The 20,054-nt window shown below is 46.1% G+C and overlaps 1 protein-coding gene across 2 annotated transcripts in view; it reads left to right on the top strand.

The window, feature by feature from the left end:
• Positions 1-20,054, top strand: part of BRD3OS (BRD3 opposite strand) — a 73,520-nt gene that overhangs the window by 15,745 nt on the left and 37,721 nt on the right. Inside the window, exon 2 of one of the 2 annotated variants that reach the window (XM_069609621.1) lies at positions 10,406-10,579. In XM_069609621.1, coding sequence (XP_069465722.1) covers positions 10,406-10,579 — 174 coding nt within the window. Of the gene's footprint in view, positions 1-10,405; positions 10,674-20,054 lie in introns of both variants that reach the window. The other variant, XM_069609622.1, reaches the window with a different exon arrangement.

The following is a 20,054-nucleotide window of genomic DNA, read 5'->3' as shown; positions in this document are numbered from 1 at the left end:
TAGCAAAACGTAACACCCCGTAAACATTGTGTCGACAAGCGTGAACCCGGCTCAGGGATGTCCACAATGAACGGCTGTTTTAAAAGACAATAAAGCCCTTATTCATGATTTCCAATGGGGTTTTGCTATTATAAAACGCTTCCATTAATTGGCCCCGAAGACTCTTCAAATGTTACCAGTTGCTGAGATCTTGAACGGAAGGCTGTAGTGAACCCAACTGAGGTAAGCCAAGGTTGCAAAAAGGATCAGAGCCCAGTTGAGGGGGATCCACTGGTGAAAGGAAATCACCCGACAGGAAGATTACTGCATTAGGGGGAATACTCATTTATGTGCTAATTCCCTTCAACCTTAGAGACCCCCAGCTTTTGCTGGACTTTAAGACTGTATTTGTGACCTGATTTGAATTGTGTTTCCACTGTTTTTATCTCCCGATTTTTTGTCAGTGCAGTTTCACAGAGAAATCCTTTTGATTACAAAAGTTTTAAATACTTTTTTCTTGTGATAACTTCTGTTCCCAAGAATAGTAAAGCACACACCACCTTATGTGGCGTGCTTGGGGGGTTACCTAGTAGCCCCTGATCCTACATTCTCATGTAAACATTTTTTGTTAACCTCACTACTTTAGATGGCTGGTGGCAGTAGTTTAATTTTCCTACCATTGTGCTTTTCTACCGCGGGCTGAACTCTCAGGTGTAGTATATCACCCACGGGTGGCCATTCAAAATGGCCCTGGGCTTCTTTTTTTGCCATTTTGTGTTTGAGGTCTTTCTTGGGTTTTACTCTGCGCACCAAGCCAGGTTTGAGCCCTATGTTAATTTTACCTTTGGCTTGCTTTAGTGTGTCTGGAAGGGCAAGAAGTGAGGGAGGTTTCCGAAACTGCCCTGTCCTTTGTCTCTGGAGTGCCTCAATGCAACCAGTCCTGATTGGCTTTCTGGCTGACTGGCTGTCATGACCCTGCGGTGTGATCGACAGCCTAGGCTTAAAAGGCGAGGGATTTGGAACTAGAGGCATAGTTGACCTCTGGGAAGAACACCAGACGAAGAAACCGTGAACAAAGGTTGCTGCATCCTCCTGGACCTTTGAATTTCCCGGTGAAGCCCTGCTGTTTTTCTGAAACTTCTTTTTCTGATCGTGAAGAGAAGGTCCGGAAGGGACGACTTCTTCCCTTGGGTCAGTGCAACCAACTAATCCTGAGACAAACTCCACTGGACCATCATCCCCGACTGGCTGTACTTCTTAGCTGCTGCAGGAACCGAGTGCCAGGGGTCGAGAAATCTGTAGTCGAGTGCAACATCCACAATCTAGCTGGAAGCTCCAGGAGTCTCCTAAGGACCCTCCAGAAGCAGGAAGACCAGACCTTGAGTCCCCTCACCAGGGTGCAGGACTTGGAGAGAAGGAAGCCCAACTGGTTTCCAAGATCCACGGTGGAACCGCACGCTGAAACCGCAAAGTACTGCTGATCTGAAAAGAGCCCATAGCTGCTGGCAACCTCTAAATTGCTGCCGCAGGAGTCCTCCAGATGTCCTCCCACTTGTCCCCACGACTGAGACTCAGGAACCCAGGATTTGCATCACAGCAACAGGACAGAATTCAGTTGAACCACTCTTCTTCCAACCAGAGGTACTGTTCAGACTTGGGGTACTTACCTCAGTGTCTTTAGCTTTGCTCTTATCCAGTTGATATATGCAGTGGCTACTTTTGTTAGAATTGATTCCAACTATGCTTTCCACAAGTGTAACAGCTTGTGACACTACAAGTGATTTCTACAAAACTCTCTTAACTGTGTGCAAGACTTTTATTAACTACGAGTGCCTCCGCCCCATAGACTGTGCTCCAATTAGCTTACTGTCCTGGCTTTCTGCAGACTCTTCTAGTCCATTGACTTTGATATTTTCTGTCCCTCTGAGGTGTTAACTTGTTATTAGACTGTTATTGCTGGGAAAGGTTTTGACTAGCCTTCATTAGAAGATTTAAGTATAATCACATGCCCTGAGAACCTGTTCAACCTTTTTTCCTTCCTTTTAACCTTTCCTTTCTGCAACCTCAGAATCTGCAAAGTGTACTAGTGATATATAAACGCAATTGCTGTCCTTGTGAATGAAGTCACCTCTGGGTGTAGAAAGTGTGTAAAAGGCATCTCTAAAGAGTATCCACTAAACATATGCTGATTCTGGAGCAGTATTTTAAAGTATATTTGGTTACATATCTTGCCCCCTTTAAGGAACGCTTACTTAAAATCTGATGTTAGATAAATAACTATTTATAACTGAAACCTTAAGTATAAGATAACTCAGCGGGTTGAGGGCTTGCTGCTGCGATTTGAGCATGATCTGCAGGTCGCAGGTTCGAATCCCGGCAAGGCCAACTCAACCTTTCATCCTTCCGAGGTCACTAAATGAGTACCAATTTCGGTTGGGTGATATTGTATGTAAATATGTGCTCTGTAAAGCGCTTTGGATTAAGGCGCTATATAAATAGCACATCATTATAAGTGTTACTTGGCTACCTGTATTTGCGAATTTCATTGCTACACGTCTACATCTCACACATACCCCTCTTGAGAAGGGCCTGGCTGCTCAGTCAGACTACCAACTTGTGTAGTACAGCCCTATACCAAAAGGTGGGTTACATAATACCAAGTAGACAAGTGCTGTGTAGTCTCAGTTACTACATCAATTCTTGCCTAACGTACTGAAAGGAACTTTTTGTTTGTTGTTAAAAGTACATCCGGTCCTCTGAGGCCACAGAATTGGCCGCATAAGGCCATGATAATTTGGAAACTAACTAAGCTTGTGCTGTAGAAGCACGGGAGTGTGTTGTGCCTGAGTCCCACCTTGTCCCATGCTAAAAAACATGGGAGTGGAAAACCCAGTTATACCATCCTGACTTATTTTGTGAACACTTCTTTCTTTTCTGATGAACATTATCCCACACTTGTTATTAGGGTAAGATTGGCAATAGTTATTTATTTTTAGTATAGGCCCTTTTTATTTGACAAGACGCCACTAGGACTGCCTTATTATTTGATGGTCGTACCTTACTCCCATGTTAGATTTAGGTTTAGATAAGATGTTTTTCTTGCCCATTTATACAGTTTAATAAATACCCTTGAACCCTTGAACTGTGATCACTTGTGTCTGTCTACTGTTGCCACCATGAGTTCCTTACAGGATCCTGAGAAACCCGAATGGGAAAGTGCCCTATGTGAATTACCTAGTTTGAGATAAAGTAAGTTTACCAGTGGACTGTAGGTCTTGGGGGAGTCCAAGAGCCACAGTCTTTGTAAAGCGAACAGTGTTCAAAAGGACGTGGAGAGATTCAAGCACCTAGCTGAACCTGGGGATATTGGTCGGAGAGGAATCCTTGTTTTTCAGCGGAAGAGGAAACCATCCAGAGGATATTAATCTGTTGACCAAGCAAAATCTGTAGGAAGATTATGAACTGTCTTATCACACATTGAGAACTTTCCAGGCAGAATCTGAAGATAGAGGTCACTGCTCAGCCTCCTCCTTTTTGTTTTTTTCTTAAAGTGGTAGGGCCATTTGACAGAATAGGAGTTGGACTAATTTATTCTTTTGACAAGCACAACTTCTAGGTAAGGAACTTCCCTCATAGAAATAGGGCAAGCTAGGCATTTTTCATTGAATTAAAAAAATAAAACACCATTGAACATGTCAGTCATTGGTCAGAGTCCTTTTGGTTCGCCACAGTTGCCTCTTGCAGGAGTCTTCAGCTTATTCTCAAACTAAACACAGTGATTCCCTCTGGGATAGATTTCAGTGTCAAGGTTGGTCATAGAGAGTGATGATCTCCCTCAGGTTCTATGGTCTCAACAGTTGCAGCGAAGTAGTACCCAGCCCCTTCTTTCAGGTTACAATCGCATGGTTATAGTGCACATCTGTTTCTTTGACACACTTTTCACAGAGCTATAATGCCCAGGTTTCATTTTGTATTCCAGCCAGGCAAATAGTGTCTTGCCCACCTCCTCCTGATCTGGGTTATAGTGCTCACTTGTTAGGAGTATAGTGCCTTCACATTAATAAGGGTTAGTTGTATCTTCTTAAGCTTGAGGGATATTGTGACTTTCCCACACTATTTTGTGTGCGAAACTGATATAGTGATTGCCTGGCAAGCAGCTCTATTTCTTTCAGGGTGCTAAGTGCGTCCAGCTCCTCTGCAGCAATTGTGAAGCATACTAAATTGACTCAGGACCACCAATACTTTCCACTCCTGGATCATGACTCCCCCCCTCAGGCTCTCCTGTAGTTCCACGTACCTCTTAACAAGATGATATTGGCTCCTGTTGGACTCGTTCCCCTGATTTGTTTCCACTTGCTGTTCATACTTCCTCACATTCTCTCGCTCTTTCTCTTTCTATCTCGCCCCCCCCTTCTTGCTAACTACTCTCCAGACTCATTGCTGCATGCATTGTTTGCACAATTGTTTGCAGTGATGGTGATCTGTGAGCACATGCTGCAGTTCAGTCTCATCTGCTCTGCTTCCGGCATCAGGTGCCAGTTTCCCTTTTCACTACTGGGATGTCCTCTGACATCCAGATTCCAATTACAGCTTTCTGCATATGAGTCTGTTCAGGCTTAGTAGGCTATATCACTGTTGGGTCTTTAGGGTTAAATCCTAGGCTTAAGTCTCGGGGATATAAGACGTGCCTAAGCCCTGTGGTGGGTCAGAACGAGGCTAAGGATTCTCGTCTTCTGTTTTGGAATATTCTTTATTAAAAGAAAAGTGTAAGACACCTGACTTTCCCTAAACTATAGGTTTTCGCTACCTAACACAAACTAACTAGGGTGATCGTCAGTGAGTCCAAAAGTAAGATCTGTCCTCAGTCCACACTAATCTAACCTGTCCCTGCCACTATCAAAAACACTAAGGTGCAGGAGAATGACCCCCCTTCTCCTATCGGCTGCTTTTCAGCAAGTTCACTTTAGTAAAGTATTTGCAGGTAGTTCTTGGTAACTACTTTTATAAAGTCGTATAGTTCAGATATTGGGCTCTACAATTTCTCGACCGTGTCCTTTACATTTGGTTTCCCCCTGTTATCTCTTTTCTTGTTTGTTAAACTTGAGCCTTTTTCTCTATTCAATGTCCACTCTTTTAACTGGCTGGGCCAAGTAAGACTGTTCCAATAATGATTCCCATTCTCCTCCACGTTACTGGGACGAGTATAAAGGTTGCATTATTGATTCCCACTCTTCACCACCACTTCATACTTACTGGGACAAGTAGGAGTGTTCCTGTACTGATTCCCACTCTTCTGTACTCTTTCTTACTGGGGCGAGTGGGAGTACTCCAGTAATTATTCTTACTTTTTTCCACAAATTGACTCTTTCTGGGATGAGAATAGCTGTTCCAGTATGAGTGCAAGTCTTATCAAACATTTCCCGTACTTGGTCCTTACTGGGATGAGTATGAATGTTCCACTTGTTAGAATCCCAGTGATTTGACCGAAGGGGAAATTATCGAGGCTGAAATATCCGAAAACGAAATGTTCGAATTACCAAAAGTTCGAACACTTTGTTTTTGGACATTTCAGCCCCGATAATTTGCCAAAACACACATTCTCACACACACACACACACACACAGACACAACACACCCATAACACCCCCCACCCACTGTCAAGACCGGTGGGGGGGTCTGTACTTCCGCTCTCTATATGGTAGAGGAGAGGCACAGAGGACCCCAGCCAAGATTCTCGATTGTGGTAGCAATGGACGAGCAATCAAGGCCTAGCTTCTCAGGAGGTGATGCAGGCTGGTTCTTAAGTACAGTGTATCCCCAAGCCCCCCACAAAGGAATGTCCACACACTGTATTACTGAAAACACAGTCTTTATATAATTAATATTCAAGGGTTATGTACACTTATCACAACAACGCACTTTGTGCTCAGGAAAACCAATAATGATAAATATCTACAATTCTAAAGTGGTACCACTAATATTAGACCTCATTAAAGTGCATTCACAATACTGTAAAAATGGCACACAGATCAATAAGAAGGAAACCAGCAATAGAGAGAGGAGAGATAAAAGATGGTTGAAACAATAGGCAGAATACTGGCCCTAGCTACTGGACACAGTTCTGTGTGGAGATCCCCCCACCTGGGCAACCTGTAAAATAAAGGGATATGACACAAGCCCAGTCCATATATTGTTCAACAGTCTTATTCTCTCCTACAATGTTTTTACCCCCCCCAATGTACCTGGTGGAGTCGAGTTCTTCGAAGAGGCGTCGACAGATCCTTCTTGAATGACCCCCTTTTAAGCAGGAGTCACGGATCGTCGAGAGGCGTCGAGAAACGTCGAAGACCTCGGGGTTCGGCGACGGGGAATCGACGGCCCTTCTTGAATGCCTTCCCTTTCAAGCGGGAGGCACGGGGCGTCGAACGTCCGTCGACAAACGAGGTAGAACGATGTCGAAGAGGCGGCAGCTTCGTCCGAGCGGTGCTCGTCGGCGTCGGGGCGTCGGCGTCCTGCAAGGCGGAGGTGTGCGGGGCACCTCGATGACAATAGTTCTGGACCGCAAAGATTGTAGAGACGGGAGCCCAGCAAGGGCGTCGAGTCGCTCGAGTCTTTGGGATCGTGAGGTGGCGGGAAACCCACCGGCGGATTCTCCTCGGCGCGTTGGTCGTCCTCGACTTTCTCCGGCAGGGCAAAAGCGGTCGACGGTGCGGACGAGGGAGTCCTTCGAGTCAAATGTTCTTAGGCAAGGAGCGGACGGCTCCGGTCGTCGGCGGCACGGCGTCAAGTGGTTCCCACGGCTGGGCAACACAACTTCGACGGGCCTCCAGCGGTTACACAGACCTGCGAACCCTGGTCGACGGCAATGGACTTCGACAGCGTCGAGGTCCGGGTGCTTCACTTCGATCTCCTCGGCGGTCCCGTCTCGGGTCGGCAGCCTTTCGAGGGTCTGACTTCCAGGGCGCTTCGGCGAAGATTCAGCGGTGCTCGATGGTCCCTCGGAGCACGGGAAGAGGGCGCCTTACCAGGTCCTCTCTCGGGTCAGTCCTCGACGATTTCGACAACCTTCAGTTCCGTCGAAGCAAATGCCACAGCAAGTCTTCTTCTTCCAGCTGGACGTCGAGGATCAGCAAATCCAGTTACTCTTGAGTGGAGACTCAGCTTCTGAATGCTTCTGAACAATTTCCAGTGGTGAGAGGTCCCCAGATATACTATTCTGTCTCTCATCCACACTGCTGGCACACACACAGCAGCCAATCACACAGAAGGGCATTCATGCAGTCAGTCAGCCAATCAGGCACACAGTGCATTCAGGCCACACTCCTCCCTTTCAGACACTCACAACAAGGAATGTGGATTGGGACAAGTACCCAGCCATTCAACACTACACACTGCATTCAGGCCAGTTTCGGGCAGGGCTGTCTCAGTCTTTGTCTCTCATGCCAGAAACCAGACAACCACAACAAGGAGTGTATATTGGTCACACACTCCATTCACCCAGGTCCCACCCACAGGAGGTACCCACAACATACAGTCACTGGGAAGGCTCCAGTCAGTCTAGCTGGGCCTTCACAACAACACCATATATGGAACTTCCACCCAACAGCCAGTCAGGGGGAAGGGACAGAGTCAGGGCTTCCCAGGACTTTGGGAAAAACAAGATAACCGGCAATAGAAAGCAAGAGGCCACAGGGGCCATCTTGTTTCCTATCAGGAATCAACTGATTCCAATGGCAGGGCCTGGGTATCCCAAAATGGAGGACACCCAGAGCACCTGTCAAATTCAGCATGGAGCTGCCACCAGCCCATACCCTGCTCTGTGGGCCACCCACAGGTGCCCAAAAACATACACTAGGGGCACAGGGTTGTACCCCTACCCATGGGTGCCATAAGGGTATCCCATGGGTCTGTTCACCAAACCAAAAGAGAGCTGCACTGCCAGGAGTCCCTCATGGACTCCTGGGCAGAAAACATGACAGAACACACGGTAAAAACAGAAAAAGGACAAGGATTCAGAGGCCCTGTCCCTCAGATGCATTTCCGGCATCACACCCACACCCTCAGCACACCCATAACACCCCCCACCCACACCCTCAGCACACCCCCACCCACACCACCAACATACACAAACCCCACTTACCTTCACCTTCACGCTGGTTCCTGCAGCGCCAGTTCCCTTTCACTTCTGTGATTGGGAACTGGCGCTGCAGGGTCCTTTTCTTTTTTTTTTTTAAACGGACGGCTGCGGGGGTATCCCCCGCAGCCCCTGCTCACTATACCATAAAGTATAGTGAGCGGGGCAATGCGGGGGACACCCCCGCAGCCCCTGTTGTTTTTTTTTTAATGCTACCACCAGAGGATCGAACTTTTGGTGTTCGATTCTTTGGTGGTAGCATTTTTAGAACTTTTGGTCGCTTCAACCTTTTTTTTCCCGGTCATTTCGACCTAAACCACTTGTTACTCCCGCTCCCCCTGTGTTACCTTTCTTTCTCATGGATCACGTCACTGGGATTGTGGTCTGCAATGGGTCTTCTTTGGTGATTGTCGGGTTTGTTTGTCTGCTCCTTGCTTCCTCCTCATGCAGCATGCTACACTGTGCTTCGATCACACTACCACATTTCAGTTGGTCCCTCCTTGGCCCTTCAGTCAGTGCCCCAGCTTCTCGTTTCCCTGAGAATTTAATGTTTGTTCTTGCACGCCAGCTTCCTCCTGGCACCTGAAGCTGTGAACTGCCACCTCCTTCAGTTTGGCTCTCCCAGCTGATTTGGATCTTCCAGGCTTATCTTCTTCTCGGTTCTCCTCCCCTCTGATTTATGATGCTGCCATGGGACTTCCCCAGCAGAGCGTCAAAGTCCTTCTTCTCTGTTGGATTACTACTCTGTATTACTTGCATGGTTTTCTTCGTCTCAGTATTAGACAAGTATTTCTTTTCAGGTATATTCAAGGTTTCTACATGACGGTAACAAACATCAACTTGATCCTTTGCTAATTAACACTAATCTGAAGAAAACAATGAGTTATAATTGGGTTGGTTGTCCTTTTTCCCCATGGGGGAGGCCCTCCCGGTGAGGTCCTGCTTGCTTCTACCCCTAACAAGGGTATTAGGTATCAGGCTTGCCTCCCCAGTCTCACAGTGAATGCTCCCCCCTGCGGAGAAGTGACTGAATCCCCCGGTTCGTCACAGCCCATAGTGTCTCTAAAGTAGACACTCACTTTTCCAGTCTGTATATAGGCGATGGGGACAGGCATTGACAAGCGAGGAAGGGTACAGTACTACATTCCGTCTCGCAGGTCTGAAGCCTTATTACTCGGGTCATAACACAGCCTCTGCCACTCCCATCCTGTGATGCTTGTAGGTGGCTCACTGCTCTGTCAATATTACTGTGATAGGCCAGCTTTCCTGGCTGCAGAGTTCTCTCCAGGCCGTAGGTCAGAGGGGGGCTCCTTGCGAGTTGGGTGGTAAAACAGCGGTGATTCCACCTCAGTAGAATTTATTGTTACCGCTGTGATGTCAGGCGGAATCACTGCCATATTACAAATTGGCAGGAGCATGCATACACCATTCGCGGTAACAGTAATTCCGTCTGGCAGAATTACTGCCGAAACTGGGTCCACGGCAGTAATTCCATCCATATTTGGCGGAATTGCCGTTGCCGCTGTACAATCGCTGATCCACTCTCAATCTCCCATTTCTTGTTGCCATCCAAACACACAGGAGAGGGAAAAGATGTCACAGGAGAAAGCAAAGTGGGAGGCGCCTGATCATAGGCTCAGAAAACAGAAATTCAGCGAGTTGGAGCTGCAGGTCCTCGTTTACGAGGTGGTGGCCCATGCAAAGGATCTTTATGACTCTCGGCACTGCAAAACCTCTGTGCAGCATAAGCCTGCCATCTGCTAGAAGGGGATAGCTGTGGGCAGAGTCCCACAGGATGAAGAGGACTACAGGTAGAGGTAGAATGACCTTAATGGCAGGGACCGCCTCCTGCAGGGTCCGCAGGAGTCATTGACCACAAGAGGTGGTGGCATGGACCCGCTCGTCCTGACCCCGTGGGAGGAGGAGAGCCCCATCTTCTACATGGAGGGGATCGAGGGAGACGGGAGTGCAGAGGCCGGGGCCAGCAGCCAAGTTGGATCCGGTGAGTTTGAATGCCCCCCCTTTCCCTTCACCAAACAATGCACAGGCCAAATGACCATCCCAAGCATGTGTTCCTCAGCACAGATAGGCCCATTGGAAGATGCCAATGGGTAGTACACCCTCAACAGACACTGCCCTCACCTTGCAGTGGCCATATGCATAGGCCTGCAATCAACCATATGCCTCAGTTCACATGTGTAGGATGTCCCTACACCATGTAGCATGTGTTACTCGTAAGCCCACCTACAAGTATGCATGATGAGTAACGGCATGTCATTGCTCGTCCAACAGGTTCACATGTGACGCAGCAGGATAAGGATGCAGGCACATCCACACCACATGGCCAAGCAATCGGGCCAATGCCAACAGCCACCATCCCTGCACCGCCCAGCGATGGGAAGTGGAAGAGAACGGGCAGGATCACACGTGCCAGCGCAGCCATGGCATCTGATGAGACCTCTGCAGGTACTGCACCCCCGGAACCTGCAACCACCACCCAACAGCCGGCCACTGAGGATGTGATGGGGGAGCCAGATGCTGGCATGCGCACAGACGACACGCAAGTGACTGTTTTTCTTGTATGAAATCGGCACAGGCGAGGTGGTGGGGATATGGGGGGGGGGCAAGTGTGATAAGTGGGGGAGTGTGTGTGTGTGTGTGTGTGTTGGGGATGATGTGGGGAGGGAAGCGGTGGAGGAGGTTGCGTTGGGGATGTTTTATTAGAGGGATTGTGGGTGTTCACATTTCAGCATTAAATATCAGTTCACTTGAACCAATGCTAGAACATAATTTTTTTGTGTACATGTGTTTGATTCTTTAATTGACAATATATACAGTGATGCGTAGCATGTAGATTTAAATGTGCTAAAAGAAATTGTCCATGAGTTCTTGGCATGCCATACGTCCATCCCTGCCCTCTTCCCACCTACTGCATGGCACTGCATCAGCCACAGGCAGTGTGTCCTCCACTTCAGGGGGCGGAATGTACACAGACAGACCTATAGCCTGAGGCATATATTGTGCAGCATGGCACAGCCAAGCACAGTTTTGTCCAACCTTTTCAGGCCTGTACATCAATGCCCCTCCACACCATTGGGCACATGAAATGAGCCTTTAACAGGCCAAACGTCCGCTCAATACAGAGTCTGGGATGGATATGTGCCTCATTGTAGGCACCTCCTGTGGTGTCTGTGGATCCCGCAAAGGTGTCATGAGCCATGTTGGCTGGGGGTATCCAGAGTCACCTGCAACGTCAAAGGTGTCAGTCATAGAGCACCGTGGATGTGTTGCCTTTTACAATGGCATGTTGATGGAAATTCTGTGCATGCATTCTACTGGTATTGTCTCACATGTGTGGCAATCGCAGTACTAGCATGTGGGATCATTCAGTATTTGCATTGTCATGTAACGTCATGCACCCAGCTCACAGCCCCCAGTTGTTGCTTTTAGGATCTGTGAATATCATGGCAGGATGCCATGGTGCCTGTTGTGGGCCTGTGTGTTGCTCCCATGCATGTGCACTGATGGTTGGTGAGCTGTACCTCAACAGGTTTCAGTTGTCTGTGGTATATGATGATGTCATATACTGAGTACCCCTTTTAATAGTATTGTGACTATTTTACCTTTTATTTTCAGAATTTTAACTTTTGTAACAATATTATTGATGATTGCAAGATCGATACATTGTATTGCGTGAGACATTCTTATATATATAATACTGCTGCTCTGGGAAGGCCTTTGTCCAAGTATGGGCTGTGTGCAGAGACATTTCTACACTGCATTGTGTTGAGGGTATACGGGATGCAGAAGATTTAAATTGCATCTCCCACCACCACTAGCGCTGGCACAGTGCTGGTGGCGCCGGTTTTATGCTACAGAGGCCATAACTCGCCCGCGTCAGTGCAAAGTGTGATGCGATTTGCGGCCTGAGTCGGTGGTTGGTGGGGGAGGCTGCCGCTTTTGTGTGTTGTGAGGTAAGAGAACTGAGGCATCACTGTTGGAGATAGAATTGGACATTTTACTGGATCCATAACTGAAGACATTAGCTGGGGAGAATATGATGTATAATATCAGATGATAGTGAGGCACTGCACCATCTGAGGAATGGGAAAGGCTCGCTATCGCTCCGCGCTTTAAATAAAATTTGTGCTCTGGCCATTGAAATTAAGAGCTAAACGGGCACAGGCAGAACCTGTAAAAGAGTTTAAGCCTTAATGCTGGACTGCTGAATGTTGGCCACATCTAGAGAGCCTCACGCTGAGTACTGTGAATACTGACCTGTGTCGCATGCCGTGGAAATTGTTAATATTGCATTGAGCCACATCTAGAGAGTGCCACTTTAAGATAGCACTGTTAACACTAGCCTGCACCACTTGGGACAGTACTGTGAATATCAGCGTGAGTCTAACGCATTGGAAATTGGCCCGTTGTCTAGGTATCCCGAATCTAGGGGTTCTAATTACTGCCTGCCACTATTTGAAACATTGGCCTTTCTCCCATAATCTAGGTATCACAAGTCTAGCTACTCTAATTCCTGCCTACTACTCTTTGAAATCTAGGCCTCCTTCGCATTGTCTATGTGTTCTAATTAATACCTGTCAGTTTCTGAAATTTAGGAGAAAGGCCTGTTATCCAGGGGTCTCAAATCAAGCTGTTCTCACTACCGCCTACTACTCTTGAAAACCTAGGCTTTTCTCCCGCTGTCTAGGTGTCTCAACTCTAGGTGCTCTAACTACTGCCTGCTACCCTTTGAACCCTAGGCCTCTCTCCTATTGTCTAGGATTCTCAGTTCTAGATGTTCTAACTACTGCCTGCTAATGTTTGAAACCTAGGCCTTTCTCCCGTTATCTAGGTGTCTCAAGTCTAGGTGTCTCAAACCTAGGTGTTCTAACTACTGCCTGCCATTCTCTGAAATCTAGGCCTTCCCGTTATCTAGGTGTCTTAAGTGTCTCAAATCTAATTGTTCGAATTACTGCCTGCTACTGGTTGGAACCTGGATGGCTCTCCTGCTGTCTAGCTGTCTCAAATCTAGGTGTTCTAAGTACTGCCTGCAATTCCTTGAAACCTAGGTCTCTGAACCAAAGTCCAGGTCTGTCAATTCTAGATATTCCAAATACCACTAGCCCTCTGTGAATGCCAGGCCTTACTCCTGCTGTCTATGCATAGCCAATTCAGGAATTTAATTACTGCCTGACCGTATGTGAAAGACAGGCCTCCCTCCCGCTACCCAGGTGTCCCATATCTTGGTACTTGACCAATACCTGCCTCTCTGGGAAGCCAGGTCCTCCACCCTGGCGTCTAAATCTCAGGAATCGAGGTGATTTAACTTATTGCTTGGCCCAGCCGAAACCTAGGAACCCCCCCCCACACCCCCAACACTCTGAGATCCTAAATTGAGTATCTCAATTAAAACATCTGTGAAACCTAGGCTCCCACTGTCTTGTCATCTCAAACCCCTGGGGACTCTATCAGTACCTACCATAAATGATTCCTAGGCCACCCAACACCCAAGCATACCCAACAGCCTCAAAAGCTAGTAATTGCCTCCAATCACTACCCCTGCTACCCTCCTCCTCATAGCCCCAATCAGCCGAGCCACACACCCAACTCCTAGTACTGCCCTACTTCCTTGGACAGTCCCCCCTATATAACCCAACTGACGGAACGGACAGACCCCCTTCGAGATCACCCAGGCATCGCAACGTAAGAGGAAAACCTCAATGTCCTAGCAAAAGACACGAAAGGCGAGCAGTTGACCTGTAAACTCTACACCCAGAAAAGAACCTAGGCTACCCCACCTGTTTCACACTGGCCGGTTATGGGTCCAGCACACAATTAACAGATCTCTGTTAGTTAGTCTGCACATATGAGAACACCCAAACTGTATGCGGAACAATTACATTTATTTGTATTTGAATTTAAAACAAGTTGCATCACACTGCTGTTGACAGAAGCCTTTTTTGCTTAACCTAAATAATCGTGGATGGTTTCAGCATTTAAGGCATTATAAACAACCTCATACATTGGTTCTTTACTGTCAGTGTTTCATAGTGTGGGTTAGTAAAGGTTGGGACTTTAAATGTGGTCTAGTTGACTTCACATCTATCTGGTCGACACATGAATGGTGTTTCTGGCATTCAGCTATTATTGTTGTATCTGGTGCCGTCTTCAGGACAAATGCAGTGGACTTGGGCTGTCACATTGGTTGGGACATCTACAATATAAGTAGGTAAAATAGGAGATCAGTGATGGGTGTGTCTCTACAGGGAAAATCCTGTACTCGTGTGCTTGGACATTGTCCTACCTGTGCCGTAGTGGTTCGGTGTGACAGGTTAGCGTTGAATCTGATGAGAGTGCATTGCTTGCTGCGCCGTCTGTGCGCTGGATTCGTTGGATCCTGTGCTTCTAGGATGTGCTAGTCAGTTCAATGGCTGAAAAGAGGATAGATAAATAAATATCTGGTGGACTGCGCTTATGTTACTCGTATTGCAAGAAGCCTAGGGCTGTGATGTTGATTTACAAAAAATCGGCGTGTTGATACTTCTACTTCAGTATCATGCTCAGGCTTAGCGCCTACTACGTATTTAAGCCTGATGTCAAGTGGGTGGGTATTCCACATTATCTTAATGACGGCTGTGTGCTCACCGTGTGGGACCTCTATTAATTTTGAAAAAAGGGTGCTCCCTCTAAAAGCGTAAGTGCGCTCGTTCAGTGCAGGCGGGCAAACCACTCTCAAGTTGCTTTGTTTCCTTACCTTTGCATTCTCGTAACTGTAGCTCGCTGAAACGTCGACGGCGTCTACAGTTACGCGCATGCGTAGGATCTATTTAAACTAATCTTGCTTGTTCTTGCGTGCCTTAATTATGGCCGCGCATGCGCGAGTAAGTAGTGTATTCCTCACTGTCATTGGGGAGTAGTGTCTCTATCGCAGGCATGCCTAATATGTGTGAGTTGAGGGCCGATGCCTACTACACGTCATAGCATGTTGTGTCTAATTTCCTATGTGAACGGGTATTGTCTGTGCGCTTAGTTGTCGCATGAAATACAGTGACATCCCAGTATGTTAACACGTAATATTACATCAACTTCTTACATTTTTTCTACTGGTGTCATATTTTTACATCATCATATATTGTCGATTACAATTTACATCATATATTTGGATACATCATACAGAACCTGCCATTGTCATACAAGTACATCACATGTTGTGCAGATTTTTTAACAATTTTTTGGCAGTCTTGGAGTGTTTCTCGAAAAACCGGGGTTCTATACAGATATTTATTGGACATTTTCTGACAGAGATGGGGGGAGGGGGGGTATCGGAAAAATAGTTTCTATTCTATGGCCACATTCAACCCATTCTTCACCGTATCCAAACGGTGTATCCATTTCTGCTCTAGTTGCCTTAGTGCTAGATCTCTATCACCTCCTCTTGCTTTAGCTTCAACGGTTTGGATCACACACCATCTCAGTTCTGTGTGTTTATGTTGTTTTTTAGCAAAATGGGCTACCATTGGTTTGTCCTCTTATTTTGTTTTTCAAGCAGGACCTGTGCTCACAGATCCTTTGTCGGATTTCACGCTTGCTTTTACCTATATAATATAGGTTGCACGGGCATCTGATTAAGTAGACGCTCCATTTTGTGAGGCAATTAGAAAAGGTCTTATTTCCAAACAGTGCCATTGAGCGATATTTCTTTTTGGTCATGAGTTAGGTGGCATACTGAGCATTTGCCACAGCGGTAATGACCTACCACGGGAGGTAGATGCCACAGGGTGTTTTGGGCATTGGTTGTGGATTTTTCTGTTGGGTACGTGTGTACCAGCCGATCTTTGATGTTTCTGCTTCTTTTAAAAGCGAAACGTGGCGTCGTTGGTGTGAAACCATCCGTCTGTAGCAGATGCCAGTTGGCGAGAATTGTTTTTCTGAGGGCGTTGCTTACGGGTGAGAAGGTAGTGACACATGTCATTTTGTCCTTGTGTTCTGTTCTGGTCTGTTTGGTTAGGCAATCTGTCCTATTCCTGTTTCTTGCTGTTTTCCGTGCTTTCCTGATGATGGCTGGAGGGTACCCTCTTGTTTTCAGGTGGTTTTCTAGGTCTTTCCCATGGTGGTCATATTCGGGTAGGGAGGAGCAGTTCCTTCTTATTCTTAGGAACTGCCCGTATGGCAGATTTTCTTTGAGAGATTGCGGATGACAGCTTGAGAAATTGAGTAATGTGTTCTTGTCCGTGGGTTTCCATACAGTGTTGTTGTGATGCTTCCGTCTTCTGCTCTTATAATGTTTAGGTCCAGGAAAGGCAAGTTGTTGGTGTCAAAATGTATTGTGAACTTGATACAGGGGTCTACATTGTTCAACCAAGTGTGGAATTCTTGTAGTTCTAGGATGCTCCCCTTCCAGATGGTGAAAATGTCATCTATGTACCTGCTGTATTGGTTGCTCTCGTTGTATATGAATAGATTCTCTAGGTTGCCCATGTATAAGTTTGCAATGTCCAGCGCGAAGGTGGATCCCGTGCTGGTGCCTCTGATCTACTGGTAGAATTGACCTTTATGTATGAAGAAGTTTTCCGTGAGTGAAATCCTTATACATTCTTGAATGAATGAGGTAGGTGTTGATACGTCTGTGTGCTCGTCTAGGTTTTTTTTGAGGATGTTGATGCATTCTGTTTGGGGTATGCTTGTATATAAAGCTTCCACATCAAATGTCACGAGTATATCTTGTGGTGAGGTCGGAATGTTACTCAGGTGATGGATCATTGCCGTGGTGTCTTGGATGAAGGATCTCATCTTTCTGACGCTTGGTCTGAGGAATATATCGGTATAAATGGACGGAGGTTCTAGAATAGACCTGATTGCAGAAACTATGGGTCTCCCTGGTGGTTTGATGGTGTTTTTATGAATTTTTGGGATACAGTAGAAGGCCGGTGTTACAGGGTGTGGTTTAATGAGAAAAGCTCTCTCGTCCTCATCAATCCATCCTTGTGTGTTAGCGTAGAGCATAAGGCTCGTTATTGCTTCCGCTAGGAGTGCAGTAGGGTTGTTGTCCAGTTTTATGTAGAACCGGGTGTCACTCAGTTGTCTGGTGATTTCTTCTTCATACAGTTCCTTTCCCCAAAGGACTATACCTCCTCCTTTATCTGCGGGTTTCACTAGAAAAAGGTTTTGTTTCGAGGTTCCTCAGGGCTTGTCTTTCTGTCTTGTTTAAGTTGTCTCTGTGATGGTTCTTTGTTTTGAAGATATTATCCATTTCTCTTAGGATCCTGTTTTCAAAAGCTAGTATCTCGGGACACATCATTGATGTGAGGAGCGTGAAGGTCGATTTGGGTTTTAAACCTTTAGTGGTGGGGTCTGTTTAGTTCACTGGTTGACTCTCTGAAGAAGTAGCGGAGGCAAATTAGTCGGAAAAACTTCCGTACTTCCACTTCAGTGGTAAAACGACCCGCTTTGCTTTTTGGGACAAAGCTCAGTCCTTTGCTCAAGACTGCTGTGTCTTCTGGGGTCAGGTTGTATGTGCTCAGGTTGAAGATTGGGATTATATGGGCTGTTGGGGTTGGATAAGCTTAAGCAAAAAGGGCTTCTGTCAACAGCTTTGGATTAAGGCGCCATATAAATAACTTATCATTATCATTAACAGCAGTGTGATACAACTAGTTTTAAATTCAAATACAAATAAATGTAATTGTTCTGCATAGAGTTTGGGTGTTCTCATATGTGCAAACTAACTAACAAAGATCTGTTAATTGTGTGCTGGACCCATAACCGGCCATTGTGAAACAGGTGGGGTAGCCTAGGTTCTTTTCTTTGTTTAAATGCAATACCCCTCATAACTTAGTCCCCCCCTGATAAAAAAAGAGGGACACACTACCCCCTTATTTATAATAATTCTACACCCAGACCAACTCCCATCACCAAGGACCCGAAATGCCCCAACGCAGAAATGGACGCCGACAAAGAGAGCAGGAACATAGAACAACTAATACGGATACACAAACTGAAGTGCCTCCAGCAGAAGCGGTCTTTAATACAGAATACAAACTGCTAAATACTGCTATCAACAGAACAAACGTTATAAGAGAAAACTCCTTTATACCTTACACTGTACCTCGCCACAACCGCAGAGCCTCGTTACTTCCACAACACTAAAGTTTCAAGACGAGCAACAAATTCCCCCCCTGACCCCCCCAAACATCCAGAAAAAAGACGGGATTACCCAAGAAGAGATTGGGATGATACAAACCCTCTCACTCCATACATCACACGAACAGAAGGGCGCTATCGATATCCACATCATACCACCCGCGATGACGAAGCACTAGAACTCAACAACTCAACCATCAATCTAACAGACCGATTCAATGAAGATGCAGCCTTCACTGATCTTCAACCAATCGGCGTCAATACAGAAGCACCCCGATTGAACACTCACAAACCAAAACGAGGAACAAACAAAACCCCACCAAAAAGATCCATTATAATCTAATCAACGCAAGGCCAATGTCCAAACATGCCACCGAAATCTACAACCTCCTATGTGACGGAGGTATCCACATCCTATTTTTAACTGAAATATGGCTATATGACAATTACAAGATCTCTCTCAACAATGGCCTGCCTGATAACGTCAAGTAAATCCAAGCAAACTGAAAAACCAAAAGAGGTGGGGGACTGGCAATCGTCCCCAAAGAACACCTGGAAATTAAACTGGAAGACCCATTAAACATCGATAAAGGTGAATCCTTAATCCTAAGTCTATCGGGGAAACCCCAGAACAAACCTGAAATTCATATTGAATTACAGACCGCCAACTTACGATTCAACCTTCATGGAAGCAATGACCAACCTAGCCATCGAGCACAATCGCCTGATCATCCTCGGACACTTCAACATCTGGTTCGATGAAGAAACGATATCCAAATAGCAACAATGAATCTACACCAACTAGTCAAAGGAGCAAACACAGAAGTGTATACATTTGACGCAATCTTAGCCAACAGAAAACTCATTACCACAGCGCCACCAATTCAAATACTGTGGAGCGACCACCTCATCATTCCCTTCATAATCACACTGATAAACCACTCCACTCCAATAAACAAGCAACAAGATAAGCCACCGACCATCATGAAAAGAAATTGGAGAACCATCAACAACTCCAACCTAACTGAACCTTTCCTGAACTCAGCAAACCGCAAGCAACAACTATGGATGAAGCTGACCTGGACAAAAAAAAACAGTTCTACTCCGCAACTGGATCGTAACAACAATCAACGAGATCGCCAAATAAAAACCTTTTACCCGTTCACGCAAAAGAGCAACGGCAAAATGGTTCACTCCACTATTCAGCGCCATGAAAAGAAAGACGAAAACTGGAACGAGAATGGAGGATCAAAAACGACCCGAGGGGAAAAAAAATGCAAACTTCAACCTATCTGCTCATAGGAAAAGGAAATACAAAAACCAAAAAGGAAATACTACGACAACCGAATCTTCAAAGCACCAAACACCCAAAAAGAACTCTTTGAAATCATAAATGAAATAAAAAAATCCACCTGGCTGCAACAACATGCGAAAACCATCGAAGAAACTATGCACTGATCTAGCAGACCATTTCAAAAACAAAATCATTACCATCCAACAGACCATACAAAACAGACCATGCGAACAGACTATGGAACCCTCCCACCCCTACGTGGAACATTCGAACAAACTCAGAGGCTTTCTCCCAAATATCAGTGGAGACATTCGTCAAACTGGTAAATCAAATCAACAAAACAGGTTCCCCCGCAGATCCCTGCTTCCCGGACATATACAAATCGATCCTCTTACAAGGAACACCCATGGAATAACATAGAAATGTCTTCAACCTTTCAGTCTCAACAGGGGAAGTGCCACAATCCTTCAAATCAGCATACATCAGGCCGCTACTCAAAGATACTGC

The sequence above is a fragment of the Ambystoma mexicanum genome, chromosome 8 (genome assembly GCF_040938575.1).
Source record: "Ambystoma mexicanum isolate Mex_15411 chromosome 8, UKY_AmexF1_1, whole genome shotgun sequence".
In the NCBI taxonomy this organism is placed as follows: Eukaryota; Metazoa; Chordata; class Amphibia; order Caudata; family Ambystomatidae; genus Ambystoma; species Ambystoma mexicanum.
Note: the sequence above shows the minus strand (reverse complement) of the source record. Positions and strands in the feature narration are given on the sequence as shown.